Source organism: Phodopus roborovskii, unplaced genomic scaffold (genome assembly GCF_943737965.1).
Source record: "Phodopus roborovskii unplaced genomic scaffold, PHOROB, whole genome shotgun sequence".
Taxonomy (NCBI): domain Eukaryota; kingdom Metazoa; phylum Chordata; class Mammalia; order Rodentia; family Cricetidae; genus Phodopus; species Phodopus roborovskii.
This window is the reverse complement of record NW_026125295.1, coordinates 14,907,847-14,935,176: the sequence shown is the minus strand read 5'-3', so window position 1 is coordinate 14,935,176 and position 27,330 is coordinate 14,907,847. Positions and strand designations below refer to the sequence as shown.

Below are 27,330 nucleotides of genomic sequence, written 5' to 3'. Positions count from 1 at the left end.
CTTCCTTGGGTTGGAGTTTTCCTTCCAATACTTTCTGTTGGGCTGGATTTGTAGATACGTATTATGAAAATCTGGCTTTGTCATTAAATATCTTGTTTTCTCCGTCTATAGTGATTGAGAGTTTTGCTGGGTATAGTAGCCTGGGCTGGCATCCATGGACTCTTAGTACTTGTAGAACATCTATCCAGGACCTTCTGGCCTTGAGGGTTTCCATGGAGAAGTCAGGTGTAATTTTGATAGGTCTGCCTTTATATGTTACCTGTCCTTTTTCCTTCGCTGCTCTTAATATTCTTTGTTTTATTAACTACCTGAAAACCTTCAGAGCAAGGAAACAGCTTGCTTTCTACAGATGAGTAATGTGATAAGTTTCAGACATTTATCTACAACTTCTGTTTAGTAAAGAGAATCTGTGTGTTTCCTGACAATTTTATTTCTAGAAGGCATTTCAATGACTAGGGAGTCCAGTCCAAGGCTTAAGTTACGAAATGCCTGAAGACCATGGGCCCCTTAAAGGACCACACGTATGTATGCTAAAAAAATCTCTACCTGAGTTGCTAAGAGCTTACTGAATAGCTTCACCTTATTAGGCTAGCTTGAAGACCTAGATTCTTTGCACCCACCCACCCCTGTTCTTCACACTGTATTCTTATGGTAGGAATATATCTGCTCTGATCAGTCTGCTTACTTCCCAACTTCCTTAATGGGCTTTCCTATGGGAATTGAGGTGAGTGATATAGCTTTCCCTCTGGTTGGTCTATTCTTTAGGGAGTAGTCCAAGAGCCTAGGGCCAGTCCTGAGGACTTATCTTTGCAATGGTGTAACAGAACATAACAACTTCAGATCTGTTTTGGGTCTCCAGAGACTACAGAGGGGACTGTTTGCTTATGCAATAACTGCTACAGTCAAGTAAAGCTAATTTTGGGGGACCACAGAGAGAATGTTACTTCCTTCAAAAGCAATGAATGGCTTTTTAAGCAAATCTATTATCTAAAAAATAATCAGCAGTATTAGGGATTAAACGCAGGCTAATACCTTTTTTGTTTCTTTCATTTTGGAAGCCTATCTAAGAAGCAAATGTAAGCTCTGAGGCTCACTATGCATACTCTCATCTTGGTACCTGGTATAGTTGTCAGTCTCTTGTGTTCCTAGGAATTTCAAATTCAAGTTCAATGTTGAAATATATATCCAAATTCTGTTGTGGGCAGGTGTTAAGAGTGATACAGCTAGAAGGCTTGTTTGGAAACACGTATCTACTAAGGGATGAAGAACCCTATTGCTGTCCTAAAATTTTTATATTATTTTATATGCATAGGTACTTTACCTGCATATATGTTAAGTCTATCAAGCATATGCTTAGTGCCTGCAGGAGCTAGAAGAGGGCATCAGATCCCCTGGAAATGAAGTTACAATTGGTTGTGTGTTACTATGTGAGAACTGGGAATTGAACTCAGGTACTTTAGAAGAGTAGCCAGTGCTTTTAACTGCTGAACCATCTATCCAGTGGACCCTATTGGAGGTCACCTTACTTTTCAACTCTAGATCAGGATGAGGAAGGTTCATAGGTGACTTTAAGACTCTATGCCATCATTTCTATGGTTTAAGAGGCACAATTTAGCTTAAATCACATTTCATTGGAAATATAACTAATCTTTAAAAAATATTCTTGACAGAAGACTCATATCCCTCCAGAATTCCGGGTGGCCCAGCTAGTCATCCAGGCATCTAAAAGGCTCTACCAAAAACACTGGTGTGACCATTTTAGATTCAAAGTAGTGTGTATTAGAGGTGTTCAAAGAAAAAAGCCCAAGTCAATCTCATTCAAAGGCTCTAACTTTCATCTTTCATGTAAATGGTATCAGATACATGATCTGGATACAGAAAGAAATATGATCCAAAATTTATGTTGATCTTTATTAAAATCAGTACCTGTCCTTATTTTCGTGCTGTCTCTATTATCTACAATTCTAAGACTGTTAGCACATAGGCAGGGGCATGAGTAGTATAGAGGCTCTTACAGCATGGATTCCTAAACTGGGGAAAAAAAAAAAAAAACTACTGAATCTTCTTTTTACTCTTTTAACTTCTCTTCTCAAAATGGAGTACACATGTCATACTAGGATCTCTTAGCCAAACTCTCCCTGCCAAGGAGGGCTTTATATACATATGCTACACTACATTATTCATCTGAGGTGCTATGTTAAAGCTGTTAAGGGTCTTTGAGTTCTGAACTGATATTCAGAAAGCTTTGGAGAATTATTACTTCTTGTACTTTTTATTTACCTATGCAGTATATGAAAGGAAAAATTAGTACAAAAGACCTACCCAGATTCTGCCACATGCTAAACAGTTCATATGCCATCATCACGCGCATGTCCCCATACCTGAAAACAATAACACAGAAGCCAACTGTTAGTGGAAGAAGACAGACCTGAAGATCAAATGAGGTCAGAACACCAACACTATTATCTCTAATGCTCTTGAAATGCTAAGCCATTTGGTTATTGACTGAACTTTCATATTTGGCTTCTTGGGAAACCACCAATGTGAGAAACTTCTGGACTTCTGAGTCTATCATAGAAAAAATAGCTCCATCTGGGCAAGTAGTAGAGATGAACAGAAGACATCTGTCTTACTTATCTAGAATCTTCTTCCTCTTGGCTGAAGTAATGATTTCTAGCTGAAGGCTTGGCTGGTTTATGAACAGAACTGCCAGGCTAAAATAAGAATTCCACACCTAGAGAGACAGAAAAAGAATCACGTGACTGCCTAAGTCCTTAACCTTGCAGGGTAAGTAACTAAATACATGCATGTAGCACATAAGTCCATTTTACAATCTTAAATTCTTTGCTTAAGAAATGTTTTCCCTTTTAACTATCTTTAAAAATAGGCCTTTCCCCATTTTTGCTTTCTTGATTCTTTCTGAAGCCAACAACAGGCATCTTTATAGATGCCTAGCTCCAAATAATTCTACCAGGAAGGCTCTTAGGTCATATTACAATAACCATCAGCCTAGAAATCTAAGTACTATGAATATATTAATAAAGCAAAAAGGGGGGAGTATGGGCTTTAGCTTTCTAGGGTTTTTGTGATGAGTTTTGGGAGCTCCTACCTTGAAGTCAAAGTCTGTCTCTGTGAAATTCTTGTGCAGTGCAGAGGACAGGTACTGGACAGTAGTGACTATAATACTGCAGTGAGGAAACAAGGCATTGGTAGAATTAAAAGATTAACAGTGGCATAGCCTAGCATCAGCTGTCTGCATCAGTTGTCTGCCTGTAGGCAAACTTCTTAAAGACAACTTGCTTTTATGTAAGATGTGGCTTTCAAGAAAAGAGAAAATGGAACAAACGCCACAGAAAACCAGTTTCAGAGAAATGCCTCTTAGAAGATGAGATAGCAAATGATGTCACTGGGTCATTGATAATTCTTCTAAGTCTTGTTGTTCTTTAAAATTTCTTCTAGCTCAAAAGGTAATTTTAGTATTCTGGGAATCTCTGGATGACAACAAATTATGATCACTTTGTAGGACTTAGATCATAATTTTACATTTTACCCAGATAATAGGAATTTATAGTGATTAAGTATTTCCTTTTGTCATGTACTATTTTCATCTGGTTTCAGCCTTTGAACTATAATATCACTCTTAATCTTAACTTGGAACATATAAGGGTAGTAATAGGAAGCTAGCCTGTGAGAATTAAGATCATGAGTTGAAGTGTAAAGGAAGGGAAATGTGATGTTAAGGAAAGGGAAGTTAAGGGTTTTATTGCAGAGGCCTTGACTTAAAGAACTATGCTTAAGAGTGTAAGAGCCAGAGGGCATAGAGGACACCAGGAAAACAAGGCCCTCTAAATCAACACGACCAAAGCCCATATATGAACTCACAGAGACTGAGGCAGCGTGCACAGGGCTACATAGGTCTGCACCAGGTCCTGTGCCTGTATATTATGGCTTCTAGTTTAGTGCTTTTTATGGGACTCCTGAGTATGTGAATGAGAGGGTCTCTGACTCCTGTGCCATCTCTTGGGCTCTTTTCTTCCTGTTGGTTTTCCTTCTGTTTATCATATTTGTCCAGCTCTAATGTAGTAGTATAGTTTTATCTTATTATATTTTATTATCATCTCCTTGAAGCCTGTTCTTTTCTAATGAGAGACAGAAAGGGAGTGGATCTGAATGGGAGGGGAAGTAGGGAGGACCTCAGAAGAGTAGAGTGATGGAAAGCAATAAGCTTGATATATTATGTGAAAAATAATCTATTTTCAATGAAAAGTGCCTATATGGGTCTTTATACAAAAGAGGAACAAAGCAAAAATAGCATATAAAGGAGACTAGTCCTCTAGCAGAGCAGGGGGCAAGAGTAAGGGTAAAAGATAAAGAGGCTACTCCTGCAGGACAGGCTACAAAATCTAAAGTTTTCTAAGTATAACTAGGGGACAGAAATAAGAAGGATCTAGATAGAAAGCCACTATTTGAGGAAATATTTGTGCAATCTCCTATCATTCTTTTGTTTTGGACAAAGCATTTTTAGGTTTTAGGGAAAAAGGGCCCTATAAAGAGCTCAACATGAAAAAAGTTTACATTGCCTTGCTCATATACCTAACAAATAATTTGACTGCATTCTACACAGTGCTGACAACAAAGGTAAACCAGTGAGACAGTAGGCTAAATAGTGCAGACCAAGTAAGTAATAGATAGTAGACAGACACCAAATTAACAAACCTCTTACTACGTGTACATCACTTGTCTAGTTGGCTACGAGGAAGCACAGGTTACGAATATGAGTGGGAAAGACATATTAAGACAGTCTTAGTATTCTATCTTTATAGTCAGAAGATCAGAGAGCTGGGGCTTAGGTGGATAGTTAGCACTAGGAGGTAAGTACTGCCTGGCTAACAATACAACTCAAATCAGGATGGGAGCTTAGAGCACTGCCTAAAGATAAAGAGCAATGGAGCAATGGTTCTTTCTTAGTATTGTATTTCTCATCTTTAATGTACTTTTTCTATCCTCACTTCTGTAGATTCTGTGTTTTGAATTACCTTTGATTCTTTTCTTTCATTGTCTTTATGGCCAGTGGGCAAACCCTGTGGATTGTATCTCCAAACAAATGTAATGTTTGTCAACTCCTTTCTCTTCCCAGTCCTGGTCTTAATCTTCATCTCACTCATATATACATATTACCCCCAGCTTGACCTAGAGCTCTGTTGATTCTAGTACAGGGACTTTCCTTACTTGCTTGTCAACAGTCTCATCACCATCCAGTCTCGAGGGAAGACACTCATCTTCATTAAGTTTCTGAACACACAGAAAATCTTCAGCAGAAATTCCTGACCACAGAAGAAAAGCAATGTGAGACAATGTTACTACTGCTGTCCCCGACTACTAAGAGAATATGCCGTACTAGTGGACTAGATACCGGTCCTTCTCTGAATTGCTTGCATCTTACAGGTTACTTGAAAATGAATTCAGGACATTCTTCCAGATCATATGGGACCAGAGTCAAATTTGGCAAACTCAAGATAGCTTTACATCAACTCTAGATCCACACCTAAAACCTACAGCCCAGGGAAGACTAGCATCCAGCAGAACTATTAGACTGAACCCATGGAAATCACTCTCTAAGTGAGGGTCCCAGTCAAGCATTTGATAGTAAGAACATGCTTTTTTTGCATATTAGGAGCACTTTAATTGTTGAGAAAAACACTTTAGGAATGGGAGCATAAAATCCAAAAATTCCTAGGGCTGAACTCAGTGGTAGAAGGTATAGGTATACCCGATAACCAGAGTCTAATTCCCAATATCACACAAACAAAACCCCAAAACAAAACAAAGCAAAAACTACAAATCCTCTAATAAATCTGTGCCCATGAAAATAATGAGGTGGCTAAGACTGATTAAATAATTCAGTATTACATAATTTGAGGAGAAAGTACTGGCTAGTTTGGACAACTCGACAAGAGTCAGAGTCAGCTAGGAAGAAAAAAAAAAAAACCTTAATTGAAGAATTGCTTCCATCAGATTGGTCTGTGCATATGTCTGTGGTGCATTTTTAAAAAAAAACTTAATGTTTGATGTGGGAGGGGCTTATCTAATTGTGGGTTGTGGCCCCTCTGGACTGGTGGTCTTAAGAAAGCAAACTGAGCAAGCAATGCAAAGTAAGCCAGTAAGCATCACTTTTCCATGGCTTCTGCTTTAAGTTCCTGCCTCCAGATTCCTGCCTCTAGTTCCTGCCTTGGCTTCCCAATGATGGACTGTAACCTGTAAAGAAAATAAATCCTCTCTTCTTCCAAGTCAGTTTTGGTCAGAATTTTATCACAGCAAACAAAAGAAAACAAAAAGTTTAGTAAGGAAAAAAAGATGAATATCACAAAACACTGAATTTTGTTACATTTCACTCTTCTCTGTTCATACCTTCTCTACCTACCTTAACATTCAACTAGAACTACAGCAGCCACAAAAACCAAGAGCCTAGCAGTTATTAGGACAAAATAGTTTTAGAGTCCCCCAAAACCCCATTCTCTACAGAACTGTTATTATTTGACCTGTTTGGCAGCTTCTTGGACAAGTATATTGTCAGGGTTTGTTTTTATTTAATTTAACTCAGAGCTTATCTAGCTATCCTCAGGACATCTGTTGAAAAGAAAAAAAAGTCATATAATTTAACACTCCAGATACATAACACATTCGCATTAGTTGGAACAAAAAGAAATCTGCCAAAAACTTCAGGGAAAATCTGATGAATGATATATCTATAGGGACCTGTGAAAAGATCTGATACATTCCTTGGATTCTAGAAGGCCACACATGTGCTGGGCTGCCCATATTGCCAGAAAAGACTCAAGAAGCTCAAGTCTCTCGCCTCTTACCTAACATGAGGTTCTGTACAGATAGTATTCTAAAGAGACAGAGCTGTAACATGTTGAAGGATTAAAGAGGAGACCCAGGATATACATCCACAGCCCTTAGCAAAGACACACACAGCCCTTAGCAAAGACACACACACAGCCCTTAGCAAAGACACACACACAGCCCTTAGCAAAGACACACACAGCCCTTAGCAAAGACACACCCACAGCCCTTAGCAAAGACACACCCACTGCCCTTAGCAAAGGCACACACAGAGAGAGCCCTTAGCAAAGACACACACAGCCCTTAGCAAAGACACACACAGAGCCCTTAGCAAAGACACACACAGCCCTTAGCAAAGACACACCCACAGCCCTTAGCAAAGGCACACACAGAGAGCCCTTAGCAAAGCAGATTTGTTGATTTTGAACAACTAAGAACATATCTACTTGTTACATGATCACCAATTTAATTGGAAACAGTTGTATATACAAACACTCTAAAATATAAAGAATTAGTTCAGGAAAAAAAAATCAGTCAATAAAGAAACATTACAGCTGGGCATGGTGGAACACACTTTTAATCCCAGCACTCGAGAGGTAGAGGCAGGTAGATCTCTGAATTTGAGGCCAGCCTGGTCTGTACAGCCAGGTCTACACAGAGAAACCCTGTCTTAAAAACATCAACCAACCAGTCAACCAACCAAACAAACAATTAACCACCCCAACAACAAACAAAACAAAGCAAAACAACAACAACAACAAAACCACAACACCAAAAAGCCAAAAAAAAAAAAAAAAAAAAAAAAAAAAGCTAAAAGCACCATTACTAGCAAAAACAACAAAAATTCACAACAAACCCTGTGGTGGGAGTAATTTGATTTTCAGAGTTGCCACATTACATAAATATCTAGCTTCAGATTGTGGGACAGTCTGAAGAAAAACAAATCTAAGGTCACAGACATAGAAAAGATAAGAACTGCATACTGAGGCCATAGGAAACATTTTCACCATAATAATAGCAGAAATACTTGCAGATTTTAGTGAAAGAGATGCTAATCCAGATACAGGAAAGACATTTAGAATAACAGACAAGACCAGAAAAGAATGCTCCCTTGTCATACCGTAATTAAACTATGAAATGTATAGAACAAAGAAAATACACTGAAAGCAGAAAGGAAGAAACACTGAGCCATATATAAAGGAGCAGTTTCCTTATTTTATGCAGATATCAAACCATTTCAGGACTGTCTGTTGAGGACTCCTGTTTCTTCATTAAACTGTCTTGGCTTTACCATTGGAAATTAATAGTGTAAATATAAAGATTTATTCCTGAACTCTTCGTCTCAGTTTTATTGATTTATGTGTTTATTTTTTGCACTTTTTTTAAAGACAGGTCTTACTGTGTGGCCCTGACTGGCTCAGCCTTGAACTCACAGCAATATGCCTGCCTCTACCTCAAGAGCTGAGATAAAAGGTGTGAGTCATCATGCCTCAGCTTGACAGTGTCAATCTTGATTACTTGTTACTTTGTAGTTAAGTTCTGAAGTGGGTGAGCTTTCATCTTCCAATATTGTACTTTTTCAGCAATGTCCCTTTCAATTCAATAAAAACTCCATAAGTCTCTGCAAAAAAGGAGGTGGAATTTTGGTATGTTTTACAGCAAAACTGAAGATCAATTTAGAAAGTATTCCCATCTTTACAGCATAAAATTTTCTAATCCAGGAAGACATGGATTATTTTTATCTATTTGAGTTTTGATTTTTTCCTAATTATTTTATTCATCTTGATATAATACATGTGTGTTTTTATTTAGTTATATTTATTTGTGTGGTATACATATGTGCACACCCAGCCTTCTATTTTTTAAGACAGGGTCTTTGATTCATTGAGAATGGCTGGGCAGTGAGCTCTGAGGACCCTTCTGTCTCCACCTTCTTAGCACCTGGACTACTGGCGCACACCTATATCCATCCAGCTTTTTATGTGGGTGCTGGGAATCCAAATTCAGGTCCTCATATTTGCAACAAGCATTTTGACTGAGCCATCTTCTCAGCCTAGAATTATTTTTTCCTACTTTAATTTTATTTTACCACTCTTCCAAAAATAAAACTAATGTAATATATAACGTGAACTCTTGTACTTGACACTCACGAAAGCTACCATTTGTTATGGAAGAGAGTATTTGTTTAACTATGTAAAGATGTGTTGCTGTTTTACCTTGTTTGCCTAAGACACCTGATTGGTCTAATAAAAAGCTGAATGGTCAACAGCTAGACAGAGGAGGGATAGGTGGGGCTGGCAGGTAGAGAAATGGGTGGGGGCAACAGACAGAGAGGAAACAGGAAAGCAGGATGGTCCAAGAAAGCCTGCTACAACCACTTATCTGAACCAAGACCTTTATGTTGTCTTCCCTAGGCATTGTCAAAGCAAAACTGCTGGCTGTCTCAATGATGTTCATATGATGTACTAAATTGAAAAGGGCTTCTGACACACTGGGGCTGGTGTTAGGAAGAAAGAATGGTAATCAAAAAGCATAATATTGGCCAGGCTTGGGTCATACATCAAGAAACAATGTTTCAAGGCAAGGACTAACACTGAAGTTGTCCTATGTTCCACAAGCATGCCATGGTACATACATGCTTCCTCCCCACATGAATATACACATGTACACACATCTCTTACACACACACACACACAAAGATAAAAAGTTATAAATTATATCTAGATAAAGATCACATGAACAGATTCCATATTTAACATGGTAGACTGAACATGTTCTCTTGCTCATACATCTCTTCAAATCTTTAAAAATGACAGTCAAGAAAGTGAAATACATGGATTTACAGAAACAAAACAGAGAATATAGTAATCAGATGAATGCAACAAATACAGAAAACTTTAAAAGGGGTTTGAGAGATGGCTCTGTGGTTAAGAGCACTTACTACTATTCCACAGGATCCAATTCTGTTCCGACCATCCATGTAGGACAGCTCAGTGCTGGCTCCAGGGGATCTAATCTCAAGTCTCTGAGGGTACCTGTACGTATATGTAAGCACTCCCTGAACCCGACACATAATTTAAAAATAAAAAAAATTAAAAGAAGAAAGTGTGGTAACTGACTTAACATACTTGAGAAGTCCTAGTCCCTGAAAAAATGGGGCCTTTGGAGGTGTGGGCACCAGGAAGCTGCAAGAAAAGAAGACTCAGAAAGTCATACAATTGCAGGTGCCACCAGATACTTCTGTGGGACTGGGCTATGATGGACCAAAATTGGAAAATTTGTCTCAAAAAAACAAAAAAGTAAGGAAATTAATCTCAAGTCTCTCTGGAGCCCCTCTACTAGCTCACTCATGCCTTAGGTAATTAGCCTTTTCCTATCCCATCAGAAAGCTCAGAAATGTTTTCTAGAGTTGGGAGACCACTTAGTATTTGTTTTCAATACAGCAAAGGCTGAAATATGAGATGCAAAAATGAAAATAAGAATTGAAAGAAAGTTTATATGTTAAAGTGGAATACTCATGGATTCTGTTTTTCCATTATTAATTTTTAGTTCCCATACAAAATAACAGGTTTCATTATGACATTTTAAAAGATATAGATCCCTCTTATGTTCTTTGTCTCCATTCCAACTGTCATATATATTTATTTTCAACATTGATCTTATTATTTGTGAGTGACACAAATTAGTTTTTTTTTCCAGGTGCAAGAGAACAAATCTACATATTCACGATTAAGATAAGCCCTGTTCACAACTAAGTATTCAAAACAGCAGCAGAAGACTTTACTTTTAGATACATACTACCATTGAGGAGTCTTCTCTATATAGGAAGAAAAATCTTTAATACAAAAGACAGAGAATGAGCTAGGCATGGTAGCAGAATTCCTGTAATCTCAGCTTTATAAGAGATAGAGATGGGAAGATTGCTAGTTTGAGACCAGCCTGAGCCACACAGCAAAATCCCATTCCCTGCAAAACTGGGGACAGGATATAACTCATTGGTAATGGCACACCAAGGCCTGAGGTTCAATCCTAGCATTACGCAACAGAACAAGCCAGACTGAAACAAGCAAATAAAGATAAGGATGTCTTTAAGGGGAAAAAAAAGAATGCCCTTATAATGAGTCAGGCTGACAGGAGACGTATATTAAGTGATAGCTAGAGTGCAAAAGCCAGATGTGAAAACAAAATAAAATATAAACATATTAGAAATGAGACAATCAATTTCTGGACAAGAAACATGCATAAGAAAGAAAACAGAATCGCAGTACAGTTCTTGGCTCACCACCAATTTAAACAAGTTAACCAATTTAAATAAAAATGTATAAAGTCTACATTGGAAGAATAGCAGCATAGGTGGGCATGTGAGAGAGAAATAATTGAGGAGAACTCTTCATTCTCCTTGGGAAGAAGAAAATAGATAACAATATCAACATTTTTAATAGAAGCTTCCCGAAGAACAGCAAATTAAAAATAAGGAATAGGGACTGGATATTGGCCAAGCTAAACAAGAAATCACTGTTTAGTAATATATTATAAACTTTGTGGACAGTGTTTGTTTTTATAACCATATACATGTGTTCCTGTAATAAAAATAAATAATTAAAAGCGAATGATGTTAGCCTGTTCAGACTCAGTATCACACATTGGATGAGAACAATCTAGAACAGGCAAGTCTGTACTTCCTTTCTCTACATCTCAGCATGAGCATTGCTTGACCTGTATTTGGGTTCTGGCTGTCTTTTGATTCACTTTACAGGTTATAAGCGATACCAACCTACAGAGAGTTATCTGTAGAGAGGAGGCAGAATCCGACACCAAAAGGTGATAACTGATATTAAGTGACACAATAGAGTTAATAAAAATAATGTTAGTGGAAAAATAGTGGGATGCATTGTTATAAAGTGCAAATGCTTTTGTTCTGAATAAAAAAGCAGAGCACACACCTAAAGTCTGCATAGTCCTTAGGCCAGGGAGGAAGCAGCATGCTCTGATGTAGACACAAACCCTGGCAGTCTGTGAGCAGCTGAGGCTCTGCTCAGCCAGGGCAATGCTCTCCTGCTTTCTGGACTCCAGGCTCATTTCTTTGTACCATCTGCCCCTCATTACTTCAAATTCAAAATCTGGCAACTCAAGGTAGGAAGGGTATACTCTGGCTCTTGACAGGTATTTTCCAGAACTACATTCAAATAAAAAAATGCTGTCATCATCATCATTAGTATTATAGCTATTAACACAGTTATGCCTGGTTTGCACAGAAGAAAAATGTAAGAAAGGGAGCATCCTGGCTTTTTGACCCAGTGTGTTTCAGGTTATTCTCTAATAGAGACACATGCTCACAAGACTGCTATCAGCTAGATAAAAACTCTCAAGTGTCAGCCCGAGGTTCAGGGCATATAGAGGGCACTGCCAGATTTCAGCTTCTGGAGGTCATGTACTCAGCTTTAAACTGGGGCTGCTGAATTCTGTGCCCTAGGCAGTAATGGCCATTTGAACATAATCCCCTGCAAGGAGAAGCCTATTGGAAGTTGTGGATGCCTGCTTCCTTTCCTGGGTAAAAGCCAGTGCTCTGTTGCCTACCTTGAGTTCATCTTTGCTCTGGAAGTTGTCTAAAAGGTGTTGGTAATGGGTGTCACACATCTGACGGAGCAATGAGAGGAGGCAGGACACATATTCACCCTGGGAACCAATGCAAAATAAAACAAAACCAAAAACACTTAGCACAGCCAGTCACAGGAGCTTTGTTCTCCAAATCACAGAGGGTAAGAAGAAAAGGGAGGGTTTGAGATGGCCCCAAATGTTCATGGAAAAAGGTGACAACTGTGTTCCTGAAAATGAACTTTTTTCTAGGAGTGCTTTGGAGTTTTAATAAAGCTTTTGCAGCACAGAGTTATTAAAAAAAAAAAAAAAACAAAAAAAGCACTTCACTTATAACATGGAGTACTGCAAAGCAAAGTCTTACTATTTTCTCTACAGCAAAGTTTTGGTTAAATAGTCTTTTATTATCAGTATACAATACCAAAGTCTGTAGAGGCTGCTTGGAAAGGGAGTCTCTCCTCTGGACAGTTTAGATCATCTGCTGGGAGCAGCCCTTCAACAAGGACATTCTAGGGAACGGAAGCTCAACTGGGAAAGTGGGACATAGGTGATCAGAAGAAAGGCAAAGGAATCAAAACTTATCTTTGGAAGGAAACAAGCTATCAACTTGAAGGCATATTTAAGTATAATGATGAGTCTTTTAAGCCAACTAGGATACATTAGAAAAAAAAACAAACAAAAAAACAAAAACACGCTTAAGGATTCCAAAGACCATGCTATGGCAAGTACTGACATGATTCTTAAAGGACTGTCTCCTCAGAAAGGGGAAAAGTGTTTTACTTTCAAATGTTTCTAAATTCATGGGAACTTGTCAGTAGCCTTTAAACTTACCAAATCCTTTCTAAAGCCCTGAAACTACACAAAGGCTACCCATATAAATGAACTTCAGTTTTACTTGAAAATGGGCATAAGAAGTCATAATTAATTTTCTGTAAAGGTTAGATGAGTTTATAAGTGGGGGTAGCATTGAAGCACAAAGTCTAATATATAATAAAGGTACCAAACAAATTATAGTTATAAACATAATCTACAGAAATGGATGGTTTCATTAATAACATTTGTCAAATGCTTAAAGCAGGGTCAGAACCCCTATCAAGGGCTGTGTAAGTGTTGGTTAGAAGGCTGGGATACCAGGACATGCCAGGTTACATGGTTATTTTATCTATAATGAGGGTGTCAACAACAGTTTTCAAACAAAAACTCATTAAATTTTTCTTACAGGCTTTTACATGCTGTGATTCTTTTACTGCTTGTTAAGGGCACTATTGTGCTAAGCTGTAGTTTCAGATTTCTCCTCAAGACAGTCTAAAAGAACCGCTTAATACAGCTATCCAAGCTGTATTATCAGCCCCTAAGATTTACTTAAGCTTCATCTCTACTTGAATTATGGACATAGTGATGACAAATTAAAAGTTCTTCATCTGAAATCTTTGGCATCTAATTTGTTGAAGTTTACTTTAGGATCCGTTTTAGAACAGATGGACTGTCTTTTTTTCAATCCTGACATCCTACTTCTTTCAACACAAATGAGTTCTTGATTATGTCTCTTCCTAGGCTGTCACACTGAGGAATACCACAGAACTACCTGTGCAATAGATAATGCCTACGGTTAAAAAAAGTTCACTAAGTCTTGTGTTTTTCAACAGGGGCTCTTAATGAAGGAGACGCTTTTCCAGAACACATAATCACCCTGGCATGCTTGTTCTCAGAGATGACTTTTTAAAAGAGAGTTCTGTAATCTCTCACCTTCCAATTGAAACAGTTCATACAAACGGTTTATCATGTTACCACACAAGGGCTGGGAAATTTACTCTAAAATATGCAAGGATTCTATCTCTATCCCACCTCCATCTCTATCCCACCTGAGATGCTTTTCTAGTTTGTTTCTCTCTTAATTATGTCATATAAAATCATTACGTAGCAACACCTTTGATATTATACCACATTATATTTTTCTTGATGTTATAAATTTAGATACAGATACTATGAACTAAACTAACTAATCTGTAGACCCAAGAAAGTTATTCTGTCCTATATATCACTTAGGAGAGCTGTAAGTGAGGTTTCCTACAGGGGATAGCCTGGCTGTCTTTTATCTTTTTCCTATAGCTTTATTGTATCACTGATCCAATCAACATTTATATAAAGTGACTTGCTTAAAGGCAAAGACCAACTGAAACTATGGTAGGGAAACCATACAAGAAGCATTCCTTGAATCTTCCTTAAACTAGGTTCCTGGGAGTATGAAACTAGAGCTTTCAGAGAGGAGAGGGGATAAGACTCAGGAAAGAAAAGGGTGGCATGCTGACAACTTGCAGGGGGGAGGCTGAGATGAAAATGGTGGGGTGATGAGACAGGAGTGATGTGAGGAGCCCCAGGTTAGAAAAGAAAGCAAGAAACACCTCAGTGTTAGTTACTAACAGTGATCTCGGCTGTGCACTGCGGGCACCGCTGCCCTCTTACCGCCTCCTGAGCATGTGATTTACTCATGATGGTGAGGAGAGTCTGTAAGAGCACATCCAGGAGGCTTTCTACCATCATCTCTACCTCCTCCATGACATCTGCCTCCTGGGGTGAGCAGTGAGAGAGGATATTATTAGCATTAGGCCATGTACATGTTCAGTAGCAACAACCACTAAGCTGCATCAGGAGTGAGCTTTTGTCTAGATCTTCAATACTCATCTCTCAGACTCAACAATATTAAGTTGCAAGGAACCCAGGACTATGGTTTTAAGAGGGAGTGAGGAATGCCTGCCTCTGTTGTCTAGATATGGTGGCCGAGGCCTTGCTTTCCTAATGCCACCCACAAATTTGAATCTCAGGCAGACACATTAATGCTGACATATAGGACAGAGATGAATGCCCTAAGTGAAAAGTTTTCTTTGATTTCCCTAGTATAGTGAAAAGAAAGCATGCCTCTATTGATACTTTGAGAAATGATAAAGTTGTACCCCAGAGTGTGGCAGGGACCTTTTCACTAGTGCAGGCATCTTTTTATAAGTCCTTTCCTTTCTTTTTTCCTTTTTTTTTTTTTTTTTTTTTTAAATCACTACTCTCAATTTCTGCAAACCTCTTCCGTGGCCATTTCTAGCTTCTCAGTCTGTTGCTGTTCCCAGCTCTTCTAGAATCTATTCTCAATCCATCTTTCTCTGACAGCTTTATAAAAATAGAACATGGCATCTCATTATAGGCTACTTCCCAGTTATTAGAATTTTAGAAAAGTTTGTATTATCTTTTCATAGACATCACATATTCACTTCAAATTTTTTAGAGTAGCTTTAATATCTCTCAAAGAAATTCCCATTGTCCATCCTCCAAAATATATTTTAAAATTGTATTTTGAGTGTCTATGTGGTTTGTGTGTTGTGTATATGTATGCTGGTGCATGCAGCTGTGTGCACACATATGGAGGTTAGAAGTTGACACCAGATGTCTTCTATTTTTCTTCACCATTACTATCATCATCATCATCATCGAAACTAGGTTTAGTCTTCAACTAAACCTAGAGTTTGCCATTTCATCCAGAATGGCTGGCTATCAAGCCTCCTAGATCTTCCTGTTCTTCCATTCATTCCCTCCCCACAGAGTTAGGGTTATAGACATATGCACCACTGTACCATTTTTTACATGGGTGGTAGAGATCCAAATTCATGCTTTTGTGTCTGCAAAGCAAGCACTTTAAACATTGATCCATCTCCCCAGAGTTTCAAAATATTTGTACTACTACTGGTCAGAATGCTCAGCTTCTGTCCATGCAGCATCATCAAATATTTACTATGTGCTATTCACTGTTTGAGAACCTGACTATACTAAGATGAACTAGAGAGAGACTATCTCTGATCTCACAGAACTTAAGTTTACCCATTCACCAAATATAATTATATTCTGTCCTATTTCACATGAGGAATTAGCTCTTGGGACTAAAGTCATCTTTCCCATCTATCAAAGTGATTATAACACTCATTCCTGTAGTCGATAATTATATTCAGCTATCTATTCCTCCAAATACAACCGAACTACATTTTTCAGGTTTTTCACTGGTTTCCTTTTTTTTTTTTTTCCTTAAGAAACTTCACCCCCTCCCCCATTAGCAATACGCTACCTCCTATGTGATCTTGGGCCACTATAGATTTTATGTGCTTGGTGTGGCTTCCATGAGGCCTGATGGAAAAGAGAGTTGCCAGGTCTTGCCTGGAGCAAAAAGCAAACAATAGGGTCCCTACAACCATTACAATTACTTTATGACAAGTTGGACCTCTATTGTTAGATGATACTTTAATTCAGGATAGTAGACCTCCCTTTTGGGTTTCTGTCTTTTGCTCAAATGAGGCGTATCTTTGTTTTAGGGGCCTCTTTTGCTCCATCTAAGTAGTCTAGCTTTGCATGTTATTACCTGGACCATGACCTTCATTTTAAATGTAATTCAAATTTCATTCTAGGAGCATTAACTTTAAAAAAAAAAAAGTATGTATTAAGCCCATGCTTATTCTTCATTCTCTTTATAGCTTTCCTAACTCTCCTAATTTTTTTATAATACCCATTTCTTCTATTGTAAGTATATAAAATAAATAGCACGAAAATAAATCCTACTCTCCCCCATGCCTTTACTTTTCCCCTACTTCAATTTCTCTCCTTCTACCACACATTTCCTTAGAAAAGAATATAAAAACATTATTGGTTGAAATGTGACCTCTAAAGAATGATTCTACATCCCACAGGGTTAACCACTTTATGGGTAACACACAGCTATTGCATATCCTGACCTCATTTGGCAAGATGTAAGGATGCCACGAGTGGAATCAAGCTGTGTGGAAGCTGAGAGAAAAGTATGAATAAGCAACCTTCCTCTGCCTCCTAGACTGGATGTGCCTCCTGATATTTGCACTTACAATCCAAGAAAATTCTGAAGATTCCAGAATTAATACCTTTTGATAGAAACAGAAGATGCACCATGACTGGGCTTTCTGATCTAAGGGAAATTATATAATTGTGTACATTTATAGTAGTATAACAATTAATGTGCCAAGAATGTATTGTATTGAGAAACCCATGGGCACACACAGACGTCCATTCATTTGAGCACTTTCTTTTTCACCTATTAAAGCATCTCTGACTGAGAAGGAACAACGTTATCTTTGTTACTCTGCTCCTGACTATAATAACATAAAATCAGGGCAGAGATAACTGGAGGCGGGGGTTTGGGTCACTACCAGAGAGCTCGTCTTGACGATGGAGAAGATACTGCCCAGAATCCCTGAGCAGATTAGCAGCTCTTTCTGCTGCCTCAGGTGAAGATGAATGTGATGAAGAACCACAGGAAGCAGGATGCGGCGGGATTCTAGGAAAGAAAACAGAGATGAGGTTGTCCACTGGAGGACAGCTAACTATTGCTAGAAGATAGTGGCATTGTGGGGATGGGATAAGGATGTCTTAGTAGAGGTTACCCTCTTCTAAAAGTCTAAAGCCTAGAAATTTTAAGCCATACTATGATATGGTTCTCTACTTTCTTCATTATTATTTTAGACCCCTACACTAATGGCATTTGAGATAAGATGTAAGTAGAAGTCTGCTTCCAAATGAAACCTTTTTAAGGATTAAGCTCTAAATTAGTTTTAGCTGGACAGTGGTGGTGTATGCCTTTAATCCCAGCACCCTAATTCTGATTCACCTTCTGTTAGATCAAATGGGGCTTGGTTAGATTCTATGACAGTTGAAATAAATCATATTATGGCTAACAGTCATGATCCTAATAGTAGTCATATTGGTTCTTGTGTGGTGATAAGGGATTGAAGTGAAAATGAGCCATTTAGGAGAACTGAAAGTAGGATAATTACTATGGTTACTTCATATAAGATTGTTTGGGCAATTGCTCGTAAGGCTCCAAATATGGAATACTGAGTTTGATGCTCAGTAAGACCAAAGAATTGAGTAAACTGATAGACTTGAAGTGGTTAAAATAAACAGAATTCCTATGTTTATACTGATTAGTGGATGGGGTATGGGAAGAGGGATTCACAGGTTAAATGCTAGTGTTAGTGATAGTGTTGGTGCAATAATAAATAGAGATGTTGAGGTGGCTAGTGGGTACAATGGTTCTTTAATGGGTAGTTTTATTGCATCAGCGACTGGTTGAAGAATTCCATATGGTCCTACGACCTTTTCACAGTTGCAAATAGCCTAAGATTTTTCTGGGAAGCAGAGGCAGGAGGATCTCTGTCAGGCTAGCTTGGTTTACAAAGCAAGTTCTAGAACAGCCAGGGCTGTTACAGAGAAACCCTGACTCAAAAAATCAAAACCACCCAACAAAACCAAAATAGTTTATAGGGAAAATCCATGTAAATGTCAAGCTTATCATGAACTACAATGACTAGATTTGTAGGCTTACTAGGAATTGCTCCTTTTCATGCTATGGATAAGTAGTCTGTCACTCCTATTCTGGTATGCATTCACCTAGTCTATTTCTTTTCTGTCACTGCCTTGTTAGACTGCTATTGGTAATGTTCACAACAACAAATGGAACAGGAGTATAAGCTTAGTCTGTCATAGTCTTTGATAACTAGTGAGCTCTTATTCCAATCCTACTTCACATTTAAATATCTTTCATTTCCTCTTCATGTTACCAGAATAGCATATCATTAGGAAGAAACCATGTTTGCAACCCCTAATTCAGACAGGGTGGATGATATTCAAGCTCCCTTACCGATTTGAGTTCTAAAGCAGACTGACTTCTTCCACAGGCTTGATTTTCCCCTCTGTAGAATGGGGTGTTAAAGTAATCTTCTACTAAATAAAATGCAAGTGTGAACATATTTCTGGCATCCTAAAGTTTTGTGTGGTAGTGATTATGCACCCCTGCAGACACTGTCCTGCCTGTCCATAATGATTCAGTTGGATTATCAATAACATGAGCCATGGAAAATATAATTTATTGTTTTTATTTGACCATAGTTAAGAGCTCCACATTAACTTCAAAAATTATTTCTTTCATTTTTATTTTATGTATAGAGGTTTTGTCTGCATTCCACATATATGCAGTGCCCCACAGAGGTCAGAAGAGGGCACTGGATTTGTTGGTATTGGAATTACAGATGGTTGATGCTGGAAACTGAACCTAGATCATCTAGAAAAGCAGTGTTCTTAACCACCAAAACATCTCTCCAGCCCCAAGAAATAAAACAAAAATTTAAGCCAAAGATAAATTATATGACATATAAGACATTTTGACATTGTTTTGTCAGATACTTATCATGCTGCATTTTCTGCATTTTTTGATAAAGCATGAGTTGTAAGCACTGGATTTAGTGACATTCAATGAGGTAGAAAAAAGAAGTTTCTCAACAGCTACTTGAGGAGGGTTCATTTCTTCAATGGTAGTGTCACTGTTACTGCTCTGTACTAGTAGAGCTGAGTTAATGGAAACATCTCCTTAGTATTCTACGTGTATATAGCACTGAATTAATAAGTTGTTCTTATACTTTGAAGTAAAACATTAAAAATTAACATAAAATTCTAATTATGAAAATTCAGGTAGCTGTTTTGCTGATGCTTCAGATTTATTCTTGTGCTTGGAGGTTTATTCTAGAACAGTGGCATCCTACTTAATCAGTTTCATGTTGTATGCAGCTGAAAGGTTGAACTTGATCACAAGCAATATGTTTTCAAGGATAAATCCAAAGATTCTTTCTGAAAGGTATCCTAGACTCCTGATTTATCAGTGAGGCTGTGCTGACCTTCTAGGGAGTATGAAAGGCTTTCTGTCCATTTCTATCTTGAAGAGGAAGGAAGGAGGGAGAAGGGGAGGCAGAGAGAGAGAGAGAGAGAGAGAGAGAGAGAGAGAGAGAGAGAGAGAGAGAGAGAGAGAGAGAGAGAGAGAGAATATGAGAATCTATCTGACTGGTGAGCCAAAGAAACAAGTAAGTACAGCTTTTCCCAGGTCCTCTTCCAGGGACTTTTTAATTTTCTTGGATGTCCTTGTCTTCTTGGACCCTCTTCTTTAGTTCTCTCTTCTTCGCCTCTGTACATCCATATGATTGCTGTTGTGACAGGATCCCATAGCCAGGATATAGCTGTGCCTGTGGCCTGGAGACAAAGGGCCTCCTACTACACATTGAGTGTTTCTGTCCCTATCAAATTCATATTGTCAAAACCTAATCTCTAGTGTGACAGTATTGGAAGTGGGATACTTCCTAGTGATAAGGCCATCAGGACCTTACCCTCATGAATGAAATTAGTGCCTCATCTCCCCTTTGAGACAGGGTCTCATACAGGCCTACCTGGCCTGGAACTTGATATGTAGATCGGAGTGGCTTTGAAACACAGAGATATGCCTGTCTCTGCCCCCATGTACTGAGATTGTAAGTATGTGCTACCATTCCTGGATGAGACTAGTATTTCTTACAAAGATACTCAGAAAGCTTTCTTGTTTCTCCTGCAAGGTGATACAACAGAGAAGAGAGTAGCCTATGAAGCAGGAAGTGGGCTTAACTAGACATCAAGTCTACTGGTGTCTTGATCCTGGGCTTTCTCATCTTCAGAACTATAAAAATTAAGTATCTGTGCCTTTTTTTTTTTTTTTTTTGAGACAGAGTTCCATTTAACTCAGGCTGACTTCGAGTTTACTATGGGGCCAAGGATGACCTTAACTTTTAGTTTTCGTTTCTATACCTTTCTCTTTACTTTGTTTATTTATTCTTTGTGTCATGCATCTCCATTCCATTCATTTCCCTGTCCCACTGTATCTACCCCCTGCCTTGCAATCTTCCCCTCCCAAATAAAATAACATTTAAGAGAAAATAAAAAGAAAAAAAAGGAGAAACAGAGAAGGACAAATCAATCTCAGCATGGAAGCTGCAGTGTGACACAGTATATCTTTATTTGCAAGTGTTCATTGCAAAGTCATCGGTCTGGTTTGAGGCCTATGGTTTCTGCTACACTGTTGATGCTGGGCCCTCACTGGAACTCCTCTGTTCCTGCTGTTGCCCTGGGTTGTAAATATCCTGCAACTTTGGGTCTGCAGGACCAGTCCCTTCACAAGCTCCAGCAGATCACAGACAGGGTGGATGTTGGGGTAGGCCAACTCATAATTCTGGTTCTGGACCTGGGTAGTTGCAGGGTTGGTCAGCTCACCAGCTTTCCCTTGTCCTCACCACCAGAGTGAGCCCTCCTGCAATCCTCTGGCAAGTTCACCCCTTGTACTGATGAGGAGAGGGTGGGGCCAGTTCTCCTGCTTTCATGTCCTCAGGGTTGGTTCTCCCAACCTAAACCTTCAGGACCTGCTCTAGTGTGCTGCCCAGGCGACGTGCATAGGGGTCACTCTCAAGACTGCTGCAGCTGATGAGGGGCAGGGCCAACTCTCCCACACGCCTCAGGTGTTGATGGGTGGGGCAGGGGGTGGGGAGGAACATCTTTCCCCTGCCCATGCTGCCACAGGACAGACAGTAATGGGACAGCTCTCCCATGCTCACAACTTTGGGGCTGGCTCACCCATGACCTTTTCCTCTTTTTTTTTTTTTTTTTTTTTTTTTGGACAGGGTTTCTCTGTAGCTTTGGGGCCTGTCCTGGAACTCACTCTGTAGACCAGGCTGGTCTCAAACTCACAGAGAGCCACCTCCCTCTGCCTCACAAGTGCTGGGATTAAAGCCTTATGCCACTACCGCCTGGTGACCTCTACTTTTCATGTGCTGAGTACAGGCATGTGTCCTCATGTCCACACACACACACACACACACACACACACACACACACGCACACACTTCCAATGTAGCTCAGGCTGGTCTCAAACTCATAGAGATCTACCTGGCATCATACCCAGCACTACTGTTTGTAAGCCACCTAGTTTATGAAATTTTACTGTCACAACATGCACAGACTAATACAGCTCCTTTGAGCACGCCCTAAGGTATGGGTTCCTAAGAGTAAATTGTGAAAGAGGCTGTAGGTCTAGGTCTTGGACAAATTTCTCACATAGTTTACTAAAATCTCTACACTTTAAGGCTCATTGATTTCTTACATCATGATTGTTAAACTGATGCCTTGATTAATTTAAATTTGGCTACCATCCTGGAAGGGAAGAAATAAAATCTGACTCTCAACCTAATTTACCTGAGAAAGAAAACAGGCGACTATCCACCGTCCTGGCGATGGACTGCAGCTTCACCACATCCATTGACTGCCCGATGTGCACAGTGCTCGGCATGCTCCCCAGTGTACCTCTCACAAACTCTGCTACCTCTTGCACAGTAAACATTTGCAGCAGCTCGTCAAAGATGGTGGGGAAAGAATTAAGCAGTGCAGCCTGTGGGAGTAAGTAAAGCTGTGGTTAGCTCAAAGTCTGGTTTCTGTTTATCTTGTACGTTCAAAGGTATGGGGTTGAAAGAGTTTCAGAAGGCACTATAGTACCCCTGCCTTGAGAGGGTTCTTCCCTGGCCTTTGACTCTACTCAGCCCTGTAGCACTCTTGGAGCACAGAAAGGAAATCCAAAAATGAAACTAGGATTTTTACTAAGGCTCAAGCCATTTGAAGCTTTCATAACTTGCCAAGCATTTGCAGACAAGAGAAGGAAGTATAAAGAGAACTTTGCACAATGTAGCTTAAAACAGCTATTTTTCATCATAAATAGATTTAAACTTTTATTCTTTATGATTAAACTTTGGACTTTTCACTTTTGGTTTCCAACACAAGCCAGAAACCTCTAAGAAAGGGAAAAGTAATTAAAAGCTGAGTGCCTTCCAGCAGTACCAGCTGGACTCCAGTAATAGCAGTAACCCAGCTTTAAGAACTAAAGGATTTTCCAGGGATAGTGATGGTTGTCTATAATCATGTAATCTGAAAAACACATAAATTATTTTCTCACATGTGATCCTCTGGCAGTCTCAAACATAAATTCAAAAGTATGGGAAACACATGGATCTATTCAGTTATAAACTCTTCAGGACTACTGATAATGTTGACTTAGAATTCAGTGATTCAGATGGCCCAAACAAGCAGGGGAGTAGGAAGGGGGAGAGTAAGGGGACAGAGAAGAAGAGAGAAAATGTACACAGGGGCTTCTAGGATCTTAACTCTGGAAACACTATGTGGTCTCTTGAGAAACTTGTAATAATTTATTTTAATGAGGTGGGGAAAGCATGATGGCATTTTTAAAATTTTATTTATTTATTTTATTTATTTATTTATTCACTTATTTCTTTAGTTGAGGAGCACATGTTCATGCAGAGGTCAGAGGACAACTTAGGGAGTTGGTTTTCTCATTTTACCATGTGGGACCTGGAGACAAAACCCAGGTCATCAGGGTGGGTATCATGAGCCTTTACCAGGTGAGCCATCTTGCTGCCCCAACTTGATAACACTGATCCATAATTTTTGAGAGGCAGAACACGATAGGGGAAAAATAATAGATTTTGAAAATAGAAACATATGAGTTCAAATTCTAGCTTTTTGCCAGGTGTGATGTTTCATGTCTGTAATTTTAGCTATTCAGAAAACTGAGGCAGGAGGTTGCAAGTTTAAGACCAGCCTGGATAAATAAATATATTTTCAGTTTTATCATTTGCCTGCTTTATGTTTGATGAATTGGCCCAATCCTTAACTTTCTCATTTATAAAATGGGGTTGATGCTATTATTGGTATATGGAAAAATTAGGTGAGCTCTTTTCAGCAGAGTGCCTAGAGTGCAACAGGTCTTCAATAAATGCTATGTGCTCTGTTAATTGTCAATTTGTCAAAGTCTAGGATCACCTGGGAGATGGGTCCCTGAGCACACCTTTGAGAGATTACCTTGATTATGTTAACTATTGTAGGAAGGACTTCCAGGGCAGGGGCCCTGAGCTGCATAAACAACAGGACTGAGCAGCAGCACATGCAGTCACTGCTCTCTGCTCCCTGACTGGGGATGCAGTGATGAGCTTGACTTCCACTATGATCAACTGCAAAGCAGAACAAACAATCGCCTTCTTCCTTAAGTTGCTTTTGTGACAATATTTTACCACAGCACCAAGAGAAGCGAAGATGAGCTGGTTTTTATTTCCTACCTGTATCTATTGAAAGCTCCATGAAGGAAGCTTTTTGCATTTCTTAGTCTTCTCACACCACTAATCCAAACAAGATTTACAAAGGGAATAGAAGCGGCACCTTAAGAGCAGAAGGTAACAGCTCATTTTTAGGAAGTGAGCTGGGGTTGGGGGGAGGATGGCTTTCTTTTCTTTCCTTTCCTTTTCTTTTCTTTTTGAGGATGGTTTTCTTAAATGATTCATCCAGCAGTAGATAATTGTGTAGAGTGGCTGAAAATTTATGCCATGGAAAGCCTATATTACTACTGTCCTTTATGTTAAGGCCAGACTGAAGTGTGAAATTCATATGAATTCTGTCTTCAGGTTAATAACTCCATGAAATTGTTTTACAACAGTTAAGACCAGCATATAAGCAATTGTGTGTGTGTGTGTGGGGGGGTGTAGTTAACTGTGTCATACTCAGTAATAACACTATAGCTGGTTTCTTCCATCAAATGGTGAAACTTCTGATAGTCACGATCAATGATAGAAAGTCTAATTGAACAGTAAATTTTCCAAGAGTTCTGAAACTCATGAAACATAAGCTTGGTAGCAAAGTATCAGATTTGAACCCTAAATGTATTTAAACTGATACCAGGTCTAAGCTATCTGCCCTGATATTCCTCACAATGATCCAAGGAGGCAGCAAATGAAACACAGTGTTCAACTAGGAACAAAAGGTGGTTCCACAAGAACATTTTGGTAAGAGCATGTACCTGAGCCAAGATCACCACTGTTTGTACACAGCATTGACAAATACCCAGAAAACATGTCTACCCTGCTCTGTTAGCTACCTTCCACCTCTCTGTAACTCTTTTGGGGGAGAGAAGCAGCAGGTACCCTTGACCCCTGTTAAAAGGAACAGATAGATTGCGGTAAGTCAAGGAGAAAAATGAGTGTTTTGGGTTCCTTAGAGGCTCCTAAAACCTTGAGGATTCCTTTATCATAAGTAGCTCCCAGATGATCACCTGCTCTTGGGCCAAAGAACCTACAGACAATTCATGGGCATCAAGGGACAATATAGAGGCAAGTGGAAGACAAAAAAAAAAACCTATTCTAAAAGTAAGACAGGGTTTAAAACATACATTTTCACTGATAACACATGTAGTCATGTAGTCATGGAATGGGGAGACAGAGAAACTATCTGACAGCTTTTTTGATTTCAAGGAGGAGACCTCCACTAGGTAAAAGCCTACTAATTTGATAAGAAAAAATAAATCCAGCCTCTATGTTGATGGAGTAATGAATGTTTGATTTATTATGGCACAGTCTGCTTGGTAAAGGTAATAGACTAGCTGGTATAAGAAAGACTTTGGTATAAGAAAGAAAATTTCTAACACTGGTACTTCTAATAGAATCTAGCTCTAATTCTTAGTTCATTCAGTTATTCCTCTTAGGTTTCATTTTATGTCATGCTTAACTTTATAATGGGCAAGTTGTAATAAAATTAACTAGGAAATTCCCTATATATTTTAAATAGCCACTATGAATATGATGGTCATAACAATTATAATATGGCTGGGTGGTGGTGTCGGCAGGTAGAAGTAGGCAGATCTCTGCGACTTCTAGGCCAAACTTGTCTACAGAGCGAGTTCCAGAACAGCTAGGACTTTTATATCGAGAAACCTTGTCTTGCAAATTTTGTCTAAAGAGAATTCATAATAGCAAAGTCCTGTTTTTCTAATATGAAGTCACTAGATCCTTTCATGCCTCATAGCTGAAGCAAAATTGGCTGTTCTACCAAGTATTTACTTGTAAATCACCTCTTTCCCCAAATCAGACAAAAAAAAAAAAAAAAACAAAACAAAACAAAACAAAAAAACCAAAAAACAAAAAAACAAAACAAAACAAAACAAAACAAAAAACCAAAAACCACTTTCTAAGGCAGAGAATCCTAGCAGCAATACCTCTGACACAATAACTGTAGACGTCTGTCCTGAAATAGGGTGGTCCATACTAAGGCATGTGTGGAAGAGGGTCTTGGGGATCCTACCCCTCACTACTAAACTTCTTGCTACTAATAGGCTCAGAGAAGAGGGAAAGTCACTGCCTTCAGCTGAGCATCCATTGGATAGTCCACCTGGCTCTGATCGGCGGTTCCAATCCAATGGTTACACAGTCAGCCATGATTAAACTAAATGGCCATAAAACCAAGCCAAGAGTCAGGAATCTCAGAAAGGGACTGGTAGGGAAGAGCAGAAAGTTGTTAAGGAGGGAAGGGGATAAAAGAGGATTGGGAAAAGAGTAATCCGAAGTTACTACGATAAACTGTCAAAGAAGTAATTTAATTTGGAAACCTCCCAAACAACAATAGCAACAAGAAACCCCACACTATTTCCCCACAGTTCACAGACCTGAGTGAAGAGGAGTGTTTCTGAGTTTCTACTGTCCAGACTCAGCACAAACCGGATGGACTGGAAGAGCTCCTGAATGCTAGACCGGAATTGTTCCTCTTCCATCCCACATGTGGCTCTTGAATACAGGATTCGTGACTGCACAATAAACTTGAAAAGGTACTCCAGGGCCTAGATATGTAGGAGGAAAAGTTGTGGGGAGACACTTAAGATGGTTAGGAGCTCATATAACAAGAAACAGCAAAGAAACAGCAAAAAAAAAAAAAAAAAAAAAAAAAAACCAAAAAGTGACAGGTGATTTCAATGCCCACTTTATTCTTAAATTCTTTTCTCAAAGATAAAAATTGTTGACAAGCAAAAGCTGTCTGGCTACTGACAGAATAATCAATGCTTTTATAATTATTCTCTAGGTTCTGGAATTAAGTCACAGACAGTTATTCAAAGAGTTAAATTAAGCATTTAGAATTCAAAGAAAATTCAGCTTGTTT

The 27,330-nt window shown here is 38.9% G+C and overlaps 1 protein-coding gene across 8 annotated transcripts in view; it reads right to left on the bottom strand.

The window, feature by feature from the left end:
* Dock3 (dedicator of cytokinesis 3) overlaps positions 1-27,330 on the bottom strand; it is a 307,646-nt gene that overhangs the window by 56,019 nt on the left and 224,297 nt on the right. For 7 of the 8 annotated variants that reach the window (XM_051205186.1, XM_051205158.1, XM_051205202.1 and 4 more), the window contains exons 23-31: positions 26,843-27,013; positions 22,543-22,735; positions 17,652-17,779; positions 14,863-15,009; positions 12,424-12,522; positions 5,230-5,324; positions 3,110-3,185; positions 2,634-2,734; positions 2,323-2,381 (exon numbers count right to left, since the gene is read on the bottom strand). In XM_051205186.1, the coding sequence (XP_051061143.1) occupies positions 2,323-2,381; positions 2,634-2,734; positions 3,110-3,185; positions 5,230-5,324; positions 12,424-12,522; positions 14,863-15,009; positions 17,652-17,779; positions 22,543-22,735; positions 26,843-27,013 (1,069 nt within the window). The remainder of the gene's footprint in view (positions 1-2,322; positions 2,382-2,633; positions 2,735-3,109; positions 3,186-5,229; positions 5,325-12,423; positions 12,523-14,862; positions 15,010-17,651; positions 17,780-22,542; positions 22,736-26,842; positions 27,014-27,330) is intronic. The other variant, XM_051205167.1, reaches the window with a different exon arrangement.